Here is a 24,033-nt window from a genome sequence, read left to right on the forward strand (position 1 = left end):
AATATTAAAATATCAAACAACTGAAATATTGATATGTACTACAAATGTTAATTACAATAAAGATTTGATAGGATTTCATTGTATAAAATGGGGTGAAATTTAATGAGAGGTGTAATACACAATGATAAAATAAAATGGCTAATAAATACCGTATTATTTGAAGAAGGCAAGAATCTATTAAACAAAACATTTCTCAATTATTTTTTGTGTGCATTTGTGTGTACAGTTTAGTAATACTCTTTTACATGCAGATGCCATTAAATAAAAATACAAGAGCTAACTAATTTTCATTTGAATACTGTATTCTAGTAACTGTTAGTTACACTTACTGTGATCTATTTAGAAGGGGTAAATCTTTTCCAAATAGCTCAACATTTTCTTGCCTTTCTTATGTACTCTGTTAACTTATGGTGAATTTAACTTGGTTTACTCACTCCTAAATCTAATACAATTTATTATTTTTCTTCATGAGTAACAGTGTTTTAGCATTTTAAGTAATTTATTCAAAACAGTTTGTACTCAGGAGCTTAAAAGCAACAACAAAGTATTTGATTAGACAACCTTTTTGGAAATGTCAAAGAGGAAGCATAATTTAAAATACAGCAGTTTAAGGACAATATAAGTCCCCACTGAAATATGGGTTTTAATGAATATATAATTTGCTGCTTCCCATGTACCTTAAAATGAGTTCTGCCCCTACCCTCCACCTGACCATTGTGGGATGGCTAATTACCTTGTTTAAATGTTAGGGATATCCTAGAAGGCTCTGTTTTTATGCAGTGATACAGGCTCACAATTGCTCTTCAAGCGTCTCCTAAAACAAGCTCATTATATGTCATGACAAGAAAACCTTCCTGCTCATTACCTTTCATAAACTTGTCTTCCGAAAATGTAAGGGTGAGAAAAGTGTGAAAAGAATTTAGATTCAGGGATTTAAATTCCTTCAAGAAGAAAGTTACGTTCTTCAAGAAAGCAAAAGCTCTGATAATTGAAAAAGCGTTCATTTTAAGCACACAGGAAGTCTCTGCTGAATGGAACTTTCCAAAGGCTCGCACACACTCCTCAACTTCTTTGTCTTCGGTGCCCTTTCAATTCTGAGTGATAGCAGCTGTATTTTCTTCACTTAATGCAGTAATGGATGGCAGGTAGGTATACTCACCACTTAATAATGATGTATATGGTACATCTATGGTCTTCTTGGCAGTTCATTTCTGATCTGATTTCTGATTTAGAACATGATTCATCTAAGATTGGGGTGGATTCTTAAACCAAGGACTTACAAGAAAGGTAACCATTTCGTTTTCAGAATATTATATTAAAATTCTAGAATTTTTTTACCCAACTCAGGGCATCTGCATAGATCTAATTCATCTGGATAAACATTTACTGAGTGCGTGTAAGATTTGAAAAACTAGGAATTAGGTTCTCCTTCCAGATTATGGAATATATCATATCATGTGAAGAACTAAAGGTTTAAAAAACAAATTACTTTCCCTGACCTCAGTGAGCTCAAAAATTCATGGGAGAGACAGACATATAAACACATAATTATATGTGAGTGAGAATTGAGTATATGGATAATATATGAAAGATCAAGGAGGACCCTATCCCAACCTGCTGTCAATAAGAGCACCAGTGCAGTGTTGATACAAGTAAATGGAGGGCAATCAAGGGCATGAAGGGAGGTGTATGGGGCAGAAACCACATGTGTGGAAGGCTCTGGAATCAGGTTGGAGCATGCCTTTTTTCAAGCAGGGAAAGGACAAATCTGGTTGATTTGTGGTTTATGAATTTGAAAGGACAAGCTTGGAAGCAGAAAGATTAATTAGGAGATTGTTGTAGGAATCCTGTAAGAGATGGAGCAAGCCTGAACTAAGGCATCAGTATCAGAGGAGATGGAGAGGGGTTCAAAAATACATATGAACCTGAACTGACAGAAGTTATTATTGATTAGATGAGGTACATGAAGGAACACAAGACTTCTCCCAGGATCTTAGCTTGGGTAGTAGCAAGTTAGTGGTGTGATAGTATGAAATTATCACCCTACTCTGGTTTGGCTCAGTAGATACAGCATTGGCCTGCAGACTAAAGGGTCCCAGGTTCGATTCCCATCAAGGGCACATGCCTGGGTTGTGGGTTCAATCCCTAGTAGGGGGCGCGCAGGAGGTAGCTAATCAATGATTCTCTTTCATCATTAATGTTTCTATTCTCTCCCCCTCTCCCTTCCTTTCTGAAATCAATATATTTTTTAAAAAAACAAGGACCTATCAAATATCAAAGAATGTATCGACACTTCTATTTACTTTTGCTTATCAAAATGTAAAGAAAACTCTCAGACTAATAAATACCAAACAAAACCACAATTAGATCTTCATAAAAAAAGCATTTCTGAAGTTCAGAACATCTTAAATATTTCTTTACCTACTGAGAAATCCATTTTGAAATTTCAGGTGCCTGTTCTTTTTCTACTTATTTGATTTTGTTAAATGTATTTTGATAACATCATGAATTGTGATAAAATAACTCAAATGGCACTCAGTTGAAAGACAGTAATTGCTAAGCAAGTAATGCTAAGTAGCTGTAGTTGGGTCATTTCATTTTATCAAAGGATAAATTACTCTGAGAAAAGAAAATGAGCAGCCTTGTTACATATTTAAATGTCATAACTTTATTCAGCCTTGTCTCTTCAACTATATTCACTGTGTGGAAATGAATATTAATCAAATTCATGAAGCAATTATCTAGATTAAGAACTACTAGTAAAAGAAAGCAGTGCCCTTGATTGTAACATTTAATTTAATGGTAAACTCTATCATAGTAAGCGTAATTGCTGGTGTCTGCAAAATGGAGAGGTTATATGTATTTGTTGTCTCATCATTATCACTATCATACATTTGTTTCTAAATGCCTATATGTGGGTGGTGCTAGAAGTACCACACTTTTGGCAAAGGCATTAATCTTTCCTTCAGAATAATTTAACAATGCCACAAAACGTATTACCTTTTATTTTGGTCTTTTGAAACCTCCCATTTCCCATTAGTCTACTCGTGGACCATATTCGAGTATTTGAAGCTCAGTTTTTATGAGTATTTTCTATTTTTCCTTATTCCTTCTCCCGTGATGTACAATAGCATCACACCTTGCTGATCTTTTCATTGAACTGACTTTTCACTCAGTAAAAATGTGAGACCTCCCTCCTCATGTTCAAGCTCCAGTTGAAGTTCCCAAGCTGCACTGTCCACTGAGGTAGCCTTGAGCCACCATGGCTAGTGAACACTCTTCATAGGGCCAATCCAAACTGAGATGTGCTGTAAATAAAAAAAAGATTTCCAACACTTTCTACAAAAAACAAGGCATAGAAAAGTCTCAATAATTTTCAATTTGATTACAGTTTGAAATGGTAATATTTTGGATATAGAAGGTTGAATAAAATGTTACTAAATTAGTATCACCTGTTTCTTATTTTTAATATGACTACTGGAAAATTTTAAGTTTCAATGTGGCTCACGTTTTTGTGGCCTGCATTGTATTTCTATTGGACAGAACTGCCATAAAGGCCCCTAGAGTTAAGGAAGGCGTACTTTCTGCTCTGAGGTCATGCAGCTCGACATGAAGGTAACTATTATATAATGTGATAAGATCCACAGAGAGGTGTAAAGAGAAGGGTGAGTAATCATATCTGACAGAGCATCCTAGGGAGGATTCATGGAAGAAAATATATCGGACCATCATTGGAGGACGATGACAGGAGTGCTAGCATTTCAAGTACAGTAAACAACATAAGTAGAGCCCCGATGACAAGAAAGGCTGTTGAAATAGTCTCCTCAAATACTATTTAATAACATCACTGCCCTATGGCCAACCATAGAAACTAAAAATCTCTCAGGAAAATATTGCAAACCCCTTCTAGCACCCATGCCTACCTCCAGCAAGGAAGGCCCCTCTCCATGAGGAAGGAAGGAGAAGAGTGTTGCTTAATGACAGACTAGAGATGCTACAAGGGAACTTTGAGGACTAGCCTATGGGTGTGGCTCCTGAAAAAAAGGTAAGATGAGCTCACCTGACACCAGGAGTAACTCCAACAGGGACTAGAAGGAGAAGAGTGGAATTCTAATAGCATGTCTTCTGAGAATTAGGATATCTTGGTCACTCTAACGTGTCTGATGAGTAAGAAAAAGTGGACAAAAAGAGGGAGAGGGGAATGAAGGAAGTAGAGGCAGGGGATGAGTCAGTTTCCAAAAGACAAGTTTTATATAGATAGAGGTAAGCACATAGGGAAGTAAGTGATGAGAGTTGTAGATGAGGCAGTGAAGTGTCTTGGGAGCATTTGAAATAGGCTATGGTATGTGTGGCTTTTTGATTGTGGGCAAGTTGCTCAGCCTCCCTGAGTTTAAGTTTCCCGACGTATAAATACATATAACAAAAATATATAACAAAGCCTTCCATGGAGAGTTGTGAGAATTAGAAATAATATAAATGATAATGTCTAGCACCTTGCAGGGTTCAATAAATGTTAGCTATTATGTTTGACCACTCTTGGTTAATAATTTTGAATATTTATCTTCTTTTGGTTGGAAGGAACTGGAGTGGTTTAGTGTCTTAATCTCTATCTCTCACTAATCATTTTTAAAGGGACAGTAAAAAGACAATATAAAGAGAATATTTTATCTAATCAATTACAAAATACACTTTTTTCTCCTCCTATTTAATATCAGTGAACCTAGGATATGTCTTATAATTGATGGTGTCATACAAAAAACTCAGCCAGGCTGAGGTAGCTCCTTTGCCTGTGCATATTTGAAGCTGTTATTACTTTTGGTGGCATGAGTACACAGATGCAATTCTAGGTGTTTCATCCTAAAAACTAATTAAGGATTATTTGAAGACCATGAGTCCCAGTGATTTTTTACAAACATTATTTTGCACGTCTTCTGATAAAATGCCGAAGTTTCAGCATCAAAACTTGCTGAAGAGTGAAATTTCTTAAGATGTCACAGACTATGGCATAGATGGAAAAACAATCACTCTAATTTCAAAAATGATTTAGAAGAGTCTGAAAATGAGGAACTTTTAGGAATAACTTCGAGTAATTATTTTGCTCATATTTTTCTTTTTTTAAGAGAAAAATAGACTTTTTTTGTGTGTCCATGAGTTTTTTCTTAATCCATTTACTACCCCTTATAGCTTCCCTCTTCGAACCCCTGAGAGCTGTCAACCTATTCTCTACCTAATGAACAAAATGAACTAACAAGCAAAATAGTGACAAGCTCATATTTTTCTTTTTCTGGATAGACAGAGTGAATATGATACAAAATCTATATTTAAATAAGTATAAAGAAATACTTTAGTAATTAAATATTAATTAAAGGAAATTCTAAGAGATTTGAAAGATTATGTTATGGTTTAATTGCTTATTTGTTCCTTTCCTTTCCTTTCATGCATCTTATAATTTATAGCCCTTGGGTTCTCTCTATGAAATACAGTATTTTTTTCACTTATTGAGGAAGAGAATAAATAAAGAAATGAAAAAACTCCAGAGCAGTGTCCTCAGGTTTACTGGATATTCTTAGTATGTCCTAAAGCCATGGCAGGTCAAGGGCAAAGCCATGAGGTAATTGAAGTGTATCTTTAATTTTGGATTTTTTTGTCCCCTCTTAAATGGAAGGAAAAGCAGGTCAGTGTAATAAAAGGGCAAAAGATTTGGATTGCAAAGATTCAGGTTTTAGTTCTTGCTCCAATAATTGCTGGTTTGTGAACTTGTGTAGGTCCTGTCACCTCTGAGTTTTCTTGTGGCATAATAAAATACCTGCTTTATGTTCTTCAGAAGGTGGTTAGTTAAAAAGCACATTTGAAAAGTTATATGCAATCTTAAATGCTCCTTTTTTTTGTTCTACTGATTAAAAAGAATTCGGGTTTATTTGTCTAAAAGAAATAAGGTGAACCCACAGTCATATGCTCTACAGTCTACATATGGCCAAATATTTAATTCACCGAGAGTTAGAGGAATGCTCCTCCAGGAGGAGTTGGTGAAGGCACTCTCAGGAGAAGACTGGTAATATTTCTAAGATATAACCCCCATTGCCCCCCAACCCCCTGGTAACCAAGTGTGGGCATCCCATTGCCAAGCGTCTTCCCCTGACCCAGCAACCTCACTCTGTCTTCTGGCTGTTGAGGACCAGGCTCCCTATCCAAGCTACTCCTTCTGCCCCTACCAGTTCCCTGCTGGTCCCCACCACTCCATCGCCTCCCTCATTATGAATGTTCTGTATCTCCTGTTCCTACAGTGCCAGTACTTCTGTAGCTTCAGTCCACTAAGTAGCTAATATCATAAGCTAGACTTCAAAACTCATCTCACGTTTTTAGTCTCAAAGAAGGACTACTGGAAATGGGGAAATATTGCTCAAAGGGTAAAACTTTCAGTTCTAAGATGAACTAGTTTGGGGATCTAATGTATGGCATCGTGATTATAGCTAATGATACTCTGTCATATACTTGAAAGTTGCTAAGAGATTAGATCCTAAATGCTCTCATGACAAAAAAAGAAATGGTAACTAGGTAATGAGATGGAGATGGGAGCATACTATGGTGACAATCATTTTGCAATGATTGTATGTCTTCAATTTACACAATGTTATGTGCCAATTATATCTCAATAAAACTGGGGTGAAACATAGAAACGGTGAGACTTAAGGTACAGTAGAAAGAGAATGATGCCTTGTCCAGTGACTGGGGAGTTAACTTGCTGAGGAACAATTACTTATAGCCCTCTGGCGACATATCATACACATTCGATTCGTTTATTTATACCTTGAATTAATCTTGCCTAAAGGTCTTGAAACATTTCTGTTAAATATAGTTAACTTATTCATGTTCCTTAAAATGATGGCTTTCATTTTTTTAGTAAAACTCATATAAAATACATTTATGCCTTGACCAAAAGCACACATAAAAGTTTATATGTGTGTGCAAGGTACAGCAAGAAACACAAAAGATTAAAACAACACTTAACCTTACAGATCACTGAAAAACACTGATTTAGAAAACAAGTACTTTTCACAAACTTGATCAGATATATGTTTGGTAGCCTTTAAGTTAATTTTCTGGGAAATAAGTCAGAAAACATTAAAAGAACGTTTAACGGATAATCTTAGATTATGATTGTCTGTGATTATTCCAAATCTGATTTTTTTCATTCATATGTTATTTTCTTCTAAGGGACTAAATTTCTACACATGCTTTTGTAGCAGATAAATGACAAAGGAAAAGTAATGACTTTGTTTTTATAAAATCTAGACTATATTTTCTTCCAGTCTTGTTTCTACTATCTTTTATCCTGTCTAGGGCTTCCTTATCATTTGGTTAAGAAATGATTTCTGTATTCTTTGCATTGTTCACAAATGAGTCAGTTGCTTCCCATTTCTTACTTTCTGGAGTGAGACAAATTGTCCTGAAGACAGAGCTTGAAGAATTTCCTGCTCCCAATATTTTTTTCACTAAGTCTAAGCACATTAAACATTTCATTGTTAGGAATAACATTTTTTTTTTTTATTTTCCTTCAAGGAAATAATAATGCTGCTGCTTCTTCTCCTCCTTCTCTCCTGTCTTCCTCCTTTTCTCCCTCTTTCTTCTCCTTCTTCGTCACATAAATATATTATTGGCAGTATGAAAGGCAACTATAATTTTGATATTTAAAAATCGTATAAATATTCATTAAATATTCTATTTTGTCATAGTGAACAAGTTCAATAAAGTGGATGATGTGTTTCAAAACTAACTTTATCTACATAAAATTGAAGAATGTGAATATAAAAATACACCATCTTAATTAAAGAAAGTTGTTTAGCCATTTAAGGAGTCTTTTTTCTTATCAGTTTAGAATAGTATGTTTAGTTTTGCCAATGCAGAAAAAAAAATATAATTCTTCATTCATTCCATCCAATAAAAAAAAAGATAACTTTGACACCAGAAGGTTATAATCTAGAATGGAAAGCAGGTTTATTAAAAATAAAGTACAGTGCGATCAATGAACTGGTTGAAGTATATGTAGAGTACCGTGGTAACTGAGGAAGAAAAAACTAAATATCTTGAGAGAAGGGTTCAAAAAAAAGAGCACATGGATCTTGAAGGACATGTTCAGGGGACATTTTTTCAAAAGAAGAATAGTTGTGAGAAAGTCCCACGATATTTTCAGTCTTCCTGGCCTGTCACAATTAATTGTGGTGACCTCGGCACGGTATGACACCTTTTAAATTTACAATGAGAGATATTTTGCCATTTCCCCTGATGATTTTACAACAATATGCGGGTTTGTGTCACTGCAGAAAATTGTCTTTAATTACATTTTACTGAACTTCTAAAGAGCAGGTTCCACTAAATGGCTGTAAATTTTTCCCTTTTGTTTTCTCAGCTAAGACCTGGTCCCTGTGACCAAAGGAAGACCTTTTTAAAATATACCTCTCAGTTTGCTGGCAGAATTTCTCATTAGCAAAGTCACACACTTGGCCACATAAATGAACAATTATTCATTTGGTAATGCTTTTTATACAAACCAGCCAGGAACAATACAGGGGTTTGAAATATAGCCCAAATGTGAAATTGCAAAGCTCAGGTCAGTACTGTGTGGTGGCAGCAGCACAGAGCTGAACCCACCAGTGCTTCATCTTCTTAACTTTGGGCACCACATCTAACTTCTCCGCAGGTTTTAAAAAGAACAGAGGCATTTTTCAAAGTATAAATTTGTGGTGGTATTTGTTATTGTTTATTTGCTTATTGTGTGTCTCCATTAGAATGTAAACACCACAAAAGCAGAGACTTCGTATATTGTATTTATTCCTGTATTCCCAACACATAGAAAAGTGTGTAGCATATATTAAGAACAAGTATTTTTTGTGTAAATAATTAAGTGAAATACATCAATATTGAATGAAGTAAGTCTTTTCCTCTAGCAATTATGTTTTTTATAAATAGGGAGATGTTGTCACATCTCATTCTCAAGAGCAGTGGGACAGGGAATAACATTTGTGATTGTTTTAACATTGCAATTGAATTTCAGGCATCTGGTTTGTTCATTCATTAAACATTTATTGAACATCTACAAGTTCTCACACAAAGATAAATAGACACAGAGCCTCCTCTCATGGAATGTAGATTTAGATGTGGTTGTAAATGTATAAACAAGTAAGTGCCATAATATTGATCCTTGGTATCTATAAAATTTACAATCTCAGTTTCAATTATTCACAAGTGAACTTAGAGTAGTTATAAGAATATAATAAATAATATTTTTTTTGCCTGGACATGCATGTAAGTCACCCATGCCATGAGGCTTGGACAGAGACTAGTCAGTGAGTTTATATGGCTCTTCACTATCTGAACATCCACATGGCTTGTGTTATGTCTCATTCTTTGATAAACACTTTTTAGGAGAAATTACTTGATATTGTGGCATTGTGAATTTAGGGTTCCAAAGGTTTTTTGTTTGTTTTTTTTGAATTTACAACGAGGGGTCCTCTTCTTCAGTAGAATTTCAAGAGTCTACTATTATCTACACATATTAAAATAGTGGAATGTGCAAAAAACCAATGTAGCAGAGATGATGGGATAATAAACTGTGGCAAGTGAAGGTTCAGAGGAGGAAAGACTATATTAAGGGGAAATATGAAGTATGTATTGAAGGTTAATAGACTGAGTAGGAATTTGTCTGAAAATTATGTTAAGGAGGACAGTACTAGTACACACAGAAGAAATAGCATGTGTAAAATCCCAGAAGCATGAAAATGTCCAGTGAATTTAGAAAACAACAAGGCATGTGGTGTTTTAAGAGCAGAAATTCATAAGAAGGAGGAGTGTTAGAGGAGATGGGACATTGGCAAGGAGCCAGACCATTAAGAATTATGAATTCCTTGCAAAGGAGTCTGGATGTTCAGTAGGAAGTTAGGAGCCATTGAGAGACTCTAATTGGGGAGAGAAATCTATTTAGATGAATGTCTTAGAATGTTTTAGAAAGTACCATCTGACAGCTATGTACTGGAAGATCAAGGAGGAACTAGAGACAGGTAGACAAATTAGATTAGTGTGACAGTCCAGGTGAGAGGCTGAGACCCCATGCTGAAGTACATGCTGAAGGGATGGAGAAGAGAGCCATTTAAAAGAGACTGAGGAGGGAGAATAAACAGGACACTTCCTCAGTGATTTTAGTGTTCAAAATCTAGTTTCTGAACACAAGTTGTTTTTCTTTTTAATAAATCTGAGATATTTTTCCATAAGTGTTATGGTTTTCTTCTTGTTGTTGAATTCTTCTTAAATGACTGGGGCAAAAGAACAACTCAAAAATGTGACCTTTGTGCTGTGTTTTAATAGATTGAAAATGCTTCAGAGGCTTAAGAAATTAAGAATGTCTGTGGTTTCCTTCCAAGATCAAGAGACTAAGTCATCTAACTGAGACTCTCATGTCATCCAATCCATGTTCTCATCTTGCAGATGTGAAAAAATGCCAGCAGCTGGATTCTGTTTGCTAGGTTCAATGAGCCTGGTTCAGAGGACTCTGAGAAGGGAAACTCGCAAGATGGGCTGCGTCTTTCAGGACATCTCGTGAATTTGGTTTCCCCTTTCAGGATGGGCCTCTGATACTTTGCTCACCATAACGTGCGTGACCTTCTTGCCTGCTTTTTTCTTTCTCCAGATCTTTTGCAGGCTCTACGAAGGGACTCACTTTTGTCCTAAAAAGATTTGCTTTGTTGTTAAGGTCTCCTTATTTTCATTGCTTTAAACTTAATCAATTGACTTCTCAGGTAGTTCCTACTTTCTGGTTTTGTCCCTGCATTTTGATCTGCTCTTCAACCTTTACCTGTCTGCTCTAACATTTCAGACCCTTGATCTAGCTTCAGATCCTTGGTTTTATTTTGATTGTCAATCTTTTATTTACCTTCCTTTTTTATTGGTCAACAAGATCATATAGGCTTCAAGTGTGCAGGATATTTACACTGCATTGTGCTCCCACCACCCAGAGTCAAATCATCTTCCGTCACCATATATTTATCCCCCTTTTCTTTTTACTACCCCTAACCCCTTCTCTCTGGTAACCACATGAGTGAAATCATATGGTTCTTAGATTTCTCTGGCTGACTTATTTTGCTTAGCATAATATTCTCAAGGTCCATCCATGTTGTCTCAAATGGCAGTATTTCATCTTTCCTTATGGCTGATAGTATAACATTGTGTATATGTACCACATCTTTATTAAATCCTCTATTGAAGGACACTTTGGTTGTCTCCATGTCTTGGCCACTGTGCATAATGCTGCAATGAACATAGGGGTGTATATATCTTTATGAATAAATGTTTTCAAGTTTTTCAGTAGATACCCAGGAGAGAGATTGTAACTCTATTCTTAATTTTTTGAAGAGCTTTTATACTGTTTTCCATTGTGTCTGTGCCAGTTTACACTCCAACCAGCAGTGAATGAGGGTTCCTTTTTCTCCATAAGCTGTCCAATACATGTTATTAATTATCTTGTTGGACCCCAAAGGCAAAGGAAGTAAAGGCAAAAGTAAATGAATGGGACTATAGTAAGCTAAAAAGCTTCTGCACAGCAAAAGAAAACAACAACAAAACAAAAAGGCAACCAACAAAATGGGAGATGATGCTTGCAAACAACAGCTGACAAAGGGTTAATATCCAAAATATATAAAGAATTCATACATCTCAACACCAAATTCACAATCAAGTTTTTTCATTTTTTTATTTTTTTTTAATATATTTTATTGATTTCTTACAGAGAGGAGGGGAGAGTGATAGAGAGTTAGAAACATCGATGAGAGAGAAACATCGATCAGCTGCCCCCTGCACACCTCCTACTGGGGATGTGCCCATAACCAAGGTACATGCCCTTGACCGGAATCGAACCCGGGACCCTTCAGTCCGCAGGCCGATGCTCTATCCACTGAGCCAAACCGGCTTCGGCAACAATCAAGTTTTTTAAAAGTGGGCATAGGACCTGTACAGACACTTCTCCCAAGAAGACATACAAATGGCCAACAAATGTATGAAAAGATGCTCAACTTCACTATCTATTAGAGAAATGCAAATAAAAACTACAATGAGATACCACTTCATACCTGTTAGAATTATTATCAATCCTTTATATTTCCAAATTTATTCACTCAACTCTTTTTATGCCCCTATGCCATAGCCAGGGCTTCTAAAACCACTTAGAAGCTGATAGCCCCCAATTCAAATTTAACTTACCTTTAAATTTCCCACTCAAAATTAACTCACAGTCTCCCACATCTTCATCCCACGTGAAAGGAACTTATTTTTTCTTCTTTTGCCCTTATTTCAATCCATGACACGCATCACACTAATCCAGAGCTTTGGGAATCCTCCTTTATAACTTCTTTTTTTTTTATCCTTGACATCCAGGAAGTCACCAAGTCCTGTCAAATTTCCACCTACATATCTCTCTAATAAGCCTTCTGCTTTCCATCAGCAGTGTCACTCAAATTTCACTAAGAAGTTTTTTGTGTTTTTTTTTTTAGCTTATCATGGTTCTTGCTTAGCCATAAATCTAAAGTCATTCTCCATATAGCCCATACTAACATTATGAATCAGAAATATAATTTGCCAATTATAATTGTTTAGTTTGTTTGCTTAGTACATGTGGCATATTTAAGTTTAGCTTGTTTACCTAATACATAGAGTATACTTACCAATCACCTATGTGCATGTGAAAAGTCGCAGGGTTATCACAATAAATAAGGTAGACATGACTGAGTCTCAAACTCTTAATGGCTTTCAAAATCACTTCTAAAGTCCATATAATGGAAATCCCTGGTTGGCTCTTGTCAAACTACTGAAAAAAAATTGGGAATTATACAGGGTGAGCTTTATTTTCCTTTGGCTTTTTGCCCCTGAAAGGACTCCACAGTGCATGTGTGGCTATACAAAAGGCAGACAGAAATGATCTGGTGTAAGAAGCTCAGGGCCCAGGCTGCCATTGTGATAGTCATGGGAGAGTCAGGCACTTACTTAAAGGTGGGGATGTCTCTCCCCAACGACCTTTTAAGTTCCTAAAATAAACTGACATCTTACCATTTCCAATATTTGATTCAAAGTGCTCAGAAACACTTCTAACGCCTTTCATTGAGAACATACTCTTAATTAATATTGTGACAGAAAGTAGTTACCAATTGAAATGTGTTACTTTATATTAAAAAATAATATTCTACCACGACTGGATTTTTGTTTTGATAATACCCTTACCTACTTGAAATATCTTAAAAATACATTTTTAAGGTGGAAGTATTTGGCATAATTTTGGTAATTGTAGGATATATATGTCGTCCTACATGCACCACTCAAATTGATATCATTGTTAGACACAAAGGTTGACATTGGCCACACTCTGTTGTGTCCCTGGCTCCTGGTGTACAGCTCTCACTGGCCGCTAGTAGGTAGTTCCCTGGGCAGGTGTTATTGCTTGGATACACTCCCTTAACTTGACCCAGCTTGTGTGTTTTGTTCATGTGGTTTTTTTTTAAACCCTTACCTGAGGATATTTTTTTTTATTGATATTTTTAGAGAGAGTAGAAGGGAGGGAGGAGGGGGAGAAAGTGAGAGAGAAACATCGATGTGAGAGAGACACATGGTTGGTTGCCTCCCCTATGGGCCCGAACTGGGTCCAGGGATCGAAACAGCAACTGAGGCATGTTCCCTTGACCAGGAATTAAACCCATGACCCTTTGGTCTGAGGGCTGATGCTCTAACCACTGAAAAATTGGCCAGGGCTCATGTGTTTATTTTTAATTTGCTAGAGTGAAAGGCAATGCAGGCATAACTTAGGCAAGTTTCTGGTAAATTATTCTTTAGTTAAAATTATTTTTTTAGAATATTATTTTTATGAAGAACAGTTGAAGAAAACAAAATATATTTAAAAATCTAATTCAGAAGGCATAGTAGTTTATATTCTGAGGTTTTTGAAAGAGGTGGTTCACATTTCTATTTCACTTCAGTATTTATTGGCTCACTACTGTGTTCAGGAAAGTTCTGGTAGGTGCTGGGGCCATAATAGTAACATAGATGCTATTCATGTTCTTCCAGAATTTAACGCCAAGTAGAGGAGGCAGATAATTTAAAAAAATAATTAAAGTGTAGTAACAGTAAGGAGAAGGGAATTACAGTGAATACAATTCACACCAAGGACACTAACTTCCTGATGAAAGACTTCCTGGAGAAAGGGACTTCTGAGCTGTGGTCTAAAAGGTGAGAAGCCAACAAGACAGATCAAGAATTGAAAAAAGCAGGGGGGACAACTTATGCACAGGCATCGAGCAGAGATGGTGGGTCTATGGGAATGATGGCAATTACCCCAGAGAAGTGGTAGAGGCAGTCTAAGCAGGTACACAGCAACAGAACTCCCCGAGGAATAAAGTAGATTGGTGTGTTTGGAGATCTGCACGTGATTGGTACCATAATAAAATATATCAAAATAATGGTATATATTTTAATAGTTTTATGACGTCATACATGAATAAACAAAGTAATAATCAGAATTTTATTTTTTTCAGAAATTTATTTTAAATAAACTACACATTTTTTATTCTGAAATTCATGTGTCAGGGGAATGGAGTTAAAACAAAATAAATCAGTACACACTTACAGTTGTAGGAGTTCAATGTGCTAAGAGATTCCTTAAAATTGACATTGTATGGAACACACACCGAGAATTGGTCTTTGATTATTACTCTGTGTAGAGTCTTCATTTATCAAATTCTCTTTTTGAAGAAGAAAGTTTCCTATTTTTTTTTATCTTTTGTTTACTTGGATGGGATCAATGGCATGGTAATTACAAATAAATAATATAAGACCTTCAGTTTCAAACTTCAACTTCTTCTCAAAGCCTGGCTAAAACAGTGCCTTAGCTAAATCAGATGACTTATTCCAGTCCATGGATTAATTGATTTGTGAGAATCTATTATTCTTTTATTTGGTAATAGAGGACACCATCAAAATAAAAATGTCATGGCTGGACTTAAGCAGAAAGAGCAATTTTAAGTTTTGAGGCATGATTTTAGCCCCAGTGACTAAACTTTTTATTTTTATTTTTTGCAGCCATTAACTAATTTCATCTAAGTTTTAGTCAGATTTGGGTGGATCTAAAGATACATTTTTTGTTGTTAATTTACGAATTATTAGATTAATGTGACAAGCAGAAGTACTGGGTATAAAGCATTGATTGATTCAAGGTATCTTTTTTCCAAGGTGCTTTACATTCTTAGTTTGCAAACATTGATGAGGGACACAAACATGAATGAGTAGCCAATGACTTGAACGGTAAAAATGTAGTGCTGCAAGTATTTAGAGGAAAGGAAGGTTGACATTTTTGCTCAGCATAGAATTTCCTTTCATTCTTCTGATCAAGTCACATATTCACACATTTAGTAAATTTTTAAGAATGTGTACTAAATGCAAAATTCAGTGGTAGATGTTGAAGATACAGAAATGATTTGAAACTGAAAGAGACATTAAAGTAATGGTTCTAAAATATTGGGGAATCCATTGGCTCTTTTGCAAAGCTGATAAACACTGTGGATACAGCATACACACAACAAGTTCAGGGGATCTGTGAATGCTTTGAGGTTTACCATTTGTAAATCCTGTTTAATGATTTCTTAATTTCCAGTTTTATTCATTTTTTAAAATTTGCCAACAAACTCAAGGTTTATTTAAACCTTATTATGAGGGTTAACTTTGTTTACACAACTTACCCTCTTCCAAATTAATATTGGGCCAGATCTTCCATACACATCTTGAGCTGAGAAATATATTGCTGATATTAGGGAGCCAACCTGCTCAGTAAAATGAGCATGAGCGCCATCTAATGTCCAAATGGAATAACTGTTGGTAACAACAGTAATATACAACAGGATTTAGGGTATGTACCAAAGGATTTAGTATTATTACCCTTTGGTTGGTTGATTGGTTCCTTTCTTTCCAATATTCATGAATTATTATTTTTTATATTATCACCTTCAGTTCTTTTATTCCATATAACAACCCCTTGAGTTAGTTTTTACTGTCTCAATTTAAAACTAAGAAACATTTTTAGAGATAAGAAACATTTGGAAATTTGTCTTTTTGTTGATGGAGGAGCATATGATTTACATTTTAAAATAATTTTTATATTTTATAATAGTTTTGTATTTTCAGAATAATTGTGAAAATAGTAGAGTGTCCCCAAATACTCCACATCCAGTTTTCCCTAAAAAGTGGTACTATTTTTATAATTAATGAACCATTATGGATATATTATTATGAACTAAAGTTTATATTTTCTTCAGGTGTCCTCGAATTTTTTCCTAATGTTCCTTTTTTAGGTTCCAAGATTCCTTCTAGGAATCTGCATTACCTTTAGTAATTGTCTCCTTATGCTTGGTTATGATAGTTAGATATACATTTGATTTGGTGTATATTTGAAGTTTCTTTTAGCATTGTTACTTTTCAAAATAATTTAAAATTTTTTCTCAGAAAACACTTTTAAGTGGATTTTTATAAACAAACTAGAGGCCCGGTGCATGGATTCGTGCACTGGTGGGGTCCCTCAGCCTGGCCTGTGCTCTCTCGCAGGCCTGCATGGATTAGACGAAACCAGTAGCCCAACATACCCCAAGAGATGTAGTAGTGCACTAAGCAGCAGGCAGCCGGGGAGGAGCCCAAGCCCGGGCCGGGCACCTTGCCACTTCTGCTCATCCCAGGCCCGCTGCACCTGCTGCCCAGTAACACTGCTGTGGAGGTGGGAGAGGCTCATGCCACAGCAGCTGCGCTTGCCAGCTGTGAGCCCGGCAGCATCTGGCGCCCATCTGTCAGCTGAGCAGTGCTCCTGCTGTGGTAGCTCACTGACCACCAGGGGGCAGCTCCTGTGCTGAGCGTCTGCCTCCTGGTGGTCAGTGCACGTCATAGCGACCAGTTGACCGGTCGTTCAGTCGTTCTGTCACGTAGGCTTTTATATATATAGATTATCATTATGCATTTTTCGTCTCTATAAATGAAAAAAGGAAGGATTAAGTAAGAGAACTTCTAAGACGTAATGATAGATTAATTCAGTGGAAGCCATAAGACTTACGTTTCCTTTTGGGTTCTAGTCCTCGCTGGTTGTGCTCTATACCAGGCCTTTACCCTTTGTGTATCAGTTTCCACATCTGTGGAATGAGGTGTGGGAACCAGAAAATTTCCCAGACCTTATACTGTGAGAAGATAAATAAAAAATAATCACCATTTTCCAAGTAAAAGTTAACAATCATAGTGTTTCACATAGGATGTAAATGAATGCTTATTATATACCATTCTAAGCTGGCACACATTATTATCTGCAGATTATAGATGATGAGTTTTAGGGAAGTACTTTCCCTGGGATCACATAGCAATTAAGTGATGGGTCAGATTCTGAAGCCTATGGCACTTCCAAATAGACAACGTTCCTTTCAGATCTGCCATGTTGGTGCTAGGGCTCCTCTCATGACCACACTCCAAGATGAAAAACTTGGGACGCTATAAAATGCTATAATGAGCCTGGGTTGCTACCCACCCCAAAACAGATGTGCTGAATTCCACAGGAAACCTCTGTCTCCAGCCAACTAAAATGCGTGATCTGAGGTGTATTCACAGTTCTACCCCATTGGTTAATATTTTAATGAAACGTGTGTTTCTATTGCTTTGAAAAGTCTTCAGGAAGCATAACTAATGATAGTAGCCAGTTTTTAAAAGATTGGAGCCCAGCTTGGAAATCTGTGAGAAATATATGAAAATATATTTTGAGATTTCAGCTAATATGCCATAAGCCTTATAAATCTTTTTATTTAAAAATAAATTACTGCTTTTATTAGTAATAAAAATGTCTTCAAGAGATATATAGGAATATTCTGTCTCCTGGGAGCAAGATAGAATAATGTGTGTTGTTGTTGTTTGTTTGTTTGTTTTCTAAAAATTGAAAAGTAGGGCCCTGGCCAGTGTGGCTCAGTTGGTTAGAGCATTGTCCTGTGCACCAAAGGGTAATGGGTTTGATCCTGGTCCGGGTGCATACACGGAGCAACTGATCAATGTTTCTTTCTCACTTGGATGTTTCTCTCTTTCTTTCCTTCTCCATTCCTTTCTCTCTCTCAAATCAATGAGAAATATATCCTTGGGTGAGGATTAAAAAAGTAAAAGAAAATAGATAATATAAAAAATAAGCAGGGGCGTGGAGGGATTGAGCAAAAAAATAAAATAAAGAGAACAGTGTGGTGATTGGGGTGGTAGATGGAGGTGGAAAGGGGTATAGAAGGGATACATGGTGATGAGAAAACAGAACAAAATAAAAATTTAAAAAATAATAGAAGAATAAATAAATAAATTGAAAGGTAATATATATATACACATATTTATATGAAGGAATTTACTCAATGCTTGTTGGCTAAAACCCTTTGCTGGGAAAGAATAGAGCTGTGTAAATTAGTTGGCCCCTGCAGTATTGATAACTTGTAAATATATCTGAAACTTAACATTCTATATTTGTAGTTGGTTCTTGAACTTTGGATGCACCTTAGAAACCCGAGCGAGGGTGAAAAGCCCCAATACTCAGGCCTCATTCCATATGCGCTAAATCGAAATCTCTGGAAGTGAGATCCAATACAACAATTTTAAAATTCCCTAAGTTGATTCTCATGCATAGCCAATGGTTTTACATTGTAACTCTGGAGTATAATGTTGTTATTGTACTTCTACTCTCAAAAGTAAACTTGTCTAAAGGTAAACTATTTTTATAATAGATAAAACAGTTAAGGCTTACCAAAACAGATAATAATGATTAATGTTTAATAATTAAAGTCATTTTTTAATTTCTTTTTTTTTAACTTAAACACTTACCAAATACATTGATTTCAGTCAGAGATATAGAATTTTTAAGACATCCTTCCAGACATCCTTCCGGACGGACGAAGCTGGGGCTGTGAGGGAAGTCTGGGTCCCACGTGCCTGCTGGCAGCCAGAGGGAAGCCCGGATCCCGGGTGCCAGAGGGAAGCCAGTGCCGGCAGCCGGGGGAAGGAAGACCTACTTTTGCACGAATTTCGTGCATTGGACCTCTAATTTAATATAATTGGGCCTTCTGAAAGCAAACAGAAATGCAAAGAAATATAATAATATTGCAAAATGCTTTGCTAATTTTAGAAAAAAAAGTGCTTTACACATATCTTGCTTAAAATTAACAATACCATTCAGCATTGTGTTTACCTTTAAATTCAAAATGACAATCTCTCATCAGAAATAGGCCTGAATTTTTCAGATAGCTTACTTTCTTTAAAAAGAGAAATGTGTCTCATTTCTGCTTCTAGTCAATAGGGTAATAGGGACTGGATTTATACTTCCACCTTAAACAATAAAAAATCTGGTCAAAATATACAAAGAAACAACAGTTTTCATGATACTGGACACTAGGGAATGGAAGACAGAGATAGGAAAAAATTAGATGAGATGTGATTTCCCTGGCGTATTGCCTTGGGAGATATCCATGCTGTGGAACAGGGTGGAGCAAATCAAAAAGTACCCAACAATCTCCCTGAGTTGAAAAAATGGAGCAAAGAGTGTGGTGAGACCAAGGAGGCTAGAGGTCACACACAGTTACCAGTGAGGAATTTGTTGCACAAAGGTTACCAGGTATCTTCTCAGAGGCCTCCTGTATGTTCTGCATTGTACTGATTACTGTTTGTATGTGAGAAAATCACTGAGCCCAGTGGAGGAAAAGCCTAAAAGGATTGAATGAAAAAGTTCATGGCACTCACACAGAACTTAGAAAAAAAATGCCTGTGCCCATCTGGAAGACTGGAAACCCACACATATCATGGGCCTGGAGAAGACAGTTCTTGTGTCAGTAGTGGGGAATAACTAGCTGTACATGGAATATTGCTCAAGACTGATCTAACAATTCTTAAAAAGCAAGACTTGAAAGGAACAAACTGTTTCCAAGTAACCTGACTGTATCTTAGGACAAAGCTCAAGAATATTTATAAGACTATAAAAATATTTGACACCCAGCGAAATCAATTCATGATATCTAACGCCCAACTAAAAATGACAAGAAATGGAAAAAAGCTGGAAAATATGTTCCATAATGATCAGAAAAATCAATTAATCAAAACTGGTACATAAATAAAAAAGATATTAGAATTAGCAGATAAGAAAATATTACAAAGTTATTTAAACTGTATTCCATATGTTGAAAAGTTAATTTGACATCTTAAAGATAAAAAGAAATCCCAAATGAAACTTTTAGAGAAGAAACTCACAATGATTGAGATGAAAAAGATACTGGATGTGATTAACATTACAAAAGAAAATATTAGTAAATTTGAAGACATTGCAGCAGAAATTATCCAAAATAAACAGAGAGAGAAAAAAGAACATTTTAAATGAACATATTATCAATAAATTGTGGAAATATCTCAGGCATCCTACTAAATATGTAATTAGTTTCTCTGAGAAGGTAGAGTGGATAGATAATAAATTTGAAGAAATAATGGTGGATTTTTTTTCTTAAATTTGGTGAAAACTATAAAACCTACAGATCTGAAAGACTGAACAAATCCCAAACACAAGAAACAGTAAGAAAACAGCATCAAAGAAATCATATCTAAAGTTTTTCAAAACTAGAAAAAAACAGAAAAATTTAAAGCAGCCAGAAGAAAAAGATATAAAAATGCTCCTTGACTCATGATGGCATTACATACCAGTAAGTACTTCATAAGTTAAAATAAGTTGAAAATCCATTTCATACACCTAACCTACCGAACATCATCCTTAGCCTCTCCTATTAAAACATGCCTAGACCACAATATACAAAAGATGCTGGCAAGTATTCTGTAGAGTATCAGCTGTTTTCCATGTGACCATGTGCCTGACTAGGAGCTGCAGCTTGCTGCCCAGCATAATGAAAGAATATCATACCACATATTATAGGCCTAGAAAAAGATAAAAATTCAAATTTTGAAGCACAGTTTCTACTGGATGTGTACTACTTTTGCACCATCTTAAAGTCCAAAAATTTTAAGTTGAGCCATCATAAGTTGAGAATGATAGGTATATTACATATGGAGGAATTAAGATAAGCATGCCAGCAGATTTTTCATAAGAAACAATGCAAAGAAGGAGACAGTAGAGCACCATCGCTAAAGTACCAGGAAAAAATATTAACCTAGAATTCTATACCCAGTAAAAATATCTTTCAGATATGAAAGCAAAATAAAAAAATTTTCAAACATATAAAAACTGAAAGAATTTATTGCTAGTAGGCTTACAGCTAAAAAAAAGTTTGAGGAAGTCTTTTAGGCAGAAGGAAAATTATACTAGATGTAAATATGTATCTAAACAAAAGAATGAAGATTACTTTAAAGGGTAACTTCAATACTCACACCCTGGACTTCTGTTATCTAACCACATCATGAGTTGGAACATGAGGATGCTCCTGACCCAGCTTCAAGTTTTCTAAAAAATATAAACAGAGGTGTCCCCAAAAATGTATAAACATGGATGATTATAAATTCAGTGTTTATTAACATTGTTCATTTTCAAAATTTGAAAGATCTACAGAAATGAATAATTGTTTTTGTCAATGCCTATTTCAAACGGATGACCATTCTGGTCCAAGCACCTCTGATAATACAAAGCTATAGAATCACAAACATAAAGAATCATTTCCTTTGGTATTATTGTGCCCTTAATTTGTCAACTATTGCCAGTTTTGTACCATAAACTTTATCTTTTATGTGTCCCCATAAAAACAAAATCTAGTGGTACTTTAGGATAAATTTTAGTCTGGCTTCACCCATTATTTCAAGCCACTTAAACCTGAAAAGGTGTGAAAATTAAGTGAGTTATCAGATATGGAATTGTGTATACCTTTGGAGGGGACACCCTATATATGACAAGATATGAAGAGGAACACAGTGATAAGAACTTGCTACCTGACTGACCAAGGGGAACAGAGCTAGATGCCTGGCAATCTGGACCACTCACCTTAAATAAGTTTTCAGTAATGAAGTTACTAAGAGACTAATAAAAGTCTATAGTTTTTGGTGTCTATATTTTAGGTTTTAACTGATACTGCAGATTTGGTTATTAGATCAAGGGTATACAACGTCATTACTGAAACCTTATTTAAGTGTATATTAACTGCACCTTGAGAAGTCCTTCAAGGCATAGACCAGACTAATATTTATCAGATTCTCAGAGAATAAAATATACAACACTTATTTATAATTGAAATAGTTGTTTTTAAAGCTGTTATATGGTAACTTTTACATTAAGATCTTTATTGTACTCAGGTTATTTTTCTACACGAAGACACAGTTGATACAGAATATCCTAATGGAAATGCCATAATTTTTCTAACTAATTTGAAATGCCAACTATATCATATATTAATCACCTATATATGTATTAAAGTTTGGGGGGGGGCTATTTGTTTTATTAGTCTTTGTCTCTGTGCATCAATATTATAATATCTGTGTACTAATTAAATGTTTATACAAAGACTTGATGTCTCATAGGGCAAATATTTCAACTTTTTCTTCTTAAGTATATCTTGGTTCCTCCTAATATATTGAATTTCTAAATAAATTTTAGAATCATTTTTTAAAGAGTAGATGACGAGGTTATTAGGACCTCAGCTAGATCACATTGGTGTTAACCTGTCTTATTATGGATTGATACATGCAGAAGTCTCCAGTCTGATGAGCAGGGTTAATCTAAGAGTAGCATTTTATTCTCCCAACTATAGCAGCAATAGCACACATGGTATCGAAAAGCTGACACTGCCCACCTAGTGGACATCTAGGGATCAGATCTCCCCCTCATTTCCCAGAATTACACTCCCCTAGCAATAAGGGTAGCATTTTCCACTTGGTCGCCATTAGCTTTGGTTATTGGGGGTGGATCATGGGGATACAACTTCATTACTGAAGCCTTATTTAAGTGTACATTAAGTGCCTATGAGGGCTCCTTCAAGGTGTGGACCAGACTAATATTTATCATATTCTCAGAGAATAAAATATACAACACTATTTTACTCTTCAGGGTTTCAATCGACTCTTATGGAGAGACACCAGGGTTGAATGCTGTATAACTCCATTTTAATACCATGTTGGGGAATTTAGGTAATTTAGTCAACTTTCATCACCTACTATTGAGTGTCTACTCAATACTTTTCTCTTGGTACAGAACTAAGTGTTGAATATTCAGCAATAAAGAAATACATATAAATTCTTCTCTCACGGGAAAAAATCCAACATTGAAATATAATAAACAGAAATATAAATATTTAATTTATAATTCTGTTTAAGGCTATGGAGGGGAAATGTGGTTTTATGTGAGAGTAAATAACTAGAAGGAGAATAATACATTTTTCATGTTTAGAGCATTTAATGTACAAATGAAACCTGATTTAACTTGTAACATAACTAGATTTATGTAGCAAATTAAACGTAGTTTTAATAAGTCCACTTATTCATTTATTTCACAGCATCCATGTTTATCCAGATATTGGGCTCACAATAACAACCAAGGCCTTTGAGGAGTTCATTGTTTGTGGCATCATTAGCAGTACTTCTCATTAAAATAATTGCATACCAAATGAAAACATAATATATCCTTTTTCTTTTTTTTTAGATGAGGATAGGCATTCATTCAGGCTCCGTGCTGGCTGGAGTTGTTGGGGTAAGAATGCCACGATATTGCCTGTTTGGAAATAACGTCACTCTGGCAAGCAAATTCGAATCGGGGAGTCACCCTCGGCGCATCAATGTCAGCCCCACCACTTACCAGTAAGTGTTCTGGTTCCGTCCCCTGGTCTTTGACACTGCCTTGGGCTAACATCCTATCATTTGTAAGACCCTGTTTTTTTCTTGATTCTGTCATTACCTAAGATGATATCAGTCTATCTGCCCAGTCTGAAAGATAGCAACTGTGACACAAACTTTTCTTCCCACCTGAGAGAGTTCATGGGAAGCCTC

The 24,033-nt window shown here is 35.7% G+C and overlaps 1 protein-coding gene across 1 annotated transcript in view; it reads left to right on the plus strand.

Annotated features, from left to right (window-relative positions):
• Nucleotides 1–24,033, plus strand: part of GUCY1A2 (guanylate cyclase 1 soluble subunit alpha 2) — a 265,199-nt gene that overhangs the window by 220,811 nt on the left and 20,355 nt on the right. The window contains exon 7 of the mRNA XM_070425990.1: nucleotides 23,690–23,844. Coding sequence (XP_070282091.1) covers nucleotides 23,690–23,844 — 155 coding nt within the window. The remainder of the gene's footprint in view (nucleotides 1–23,689; nucleotides 23,845–24,033) is intronic.

Source organism: Myotis yumanensis, unplaced genomic scaffold, assembly GCF_028538775.1.
Source record: "Myotis yumanensis isolate MYYU_CA2020_CCGP unplaced genomic scaffold, mMyoYum1.0.hap1 SCAF_10, whole genome shotgun sequence".
NCBI classification, from domain to species: domain Eukaryota; kingdom Metazoa; phylum Chordata; class Mammalia; order Chiroptera; family Vespertilionidae; genus Myotis; species Myotis yumanensis.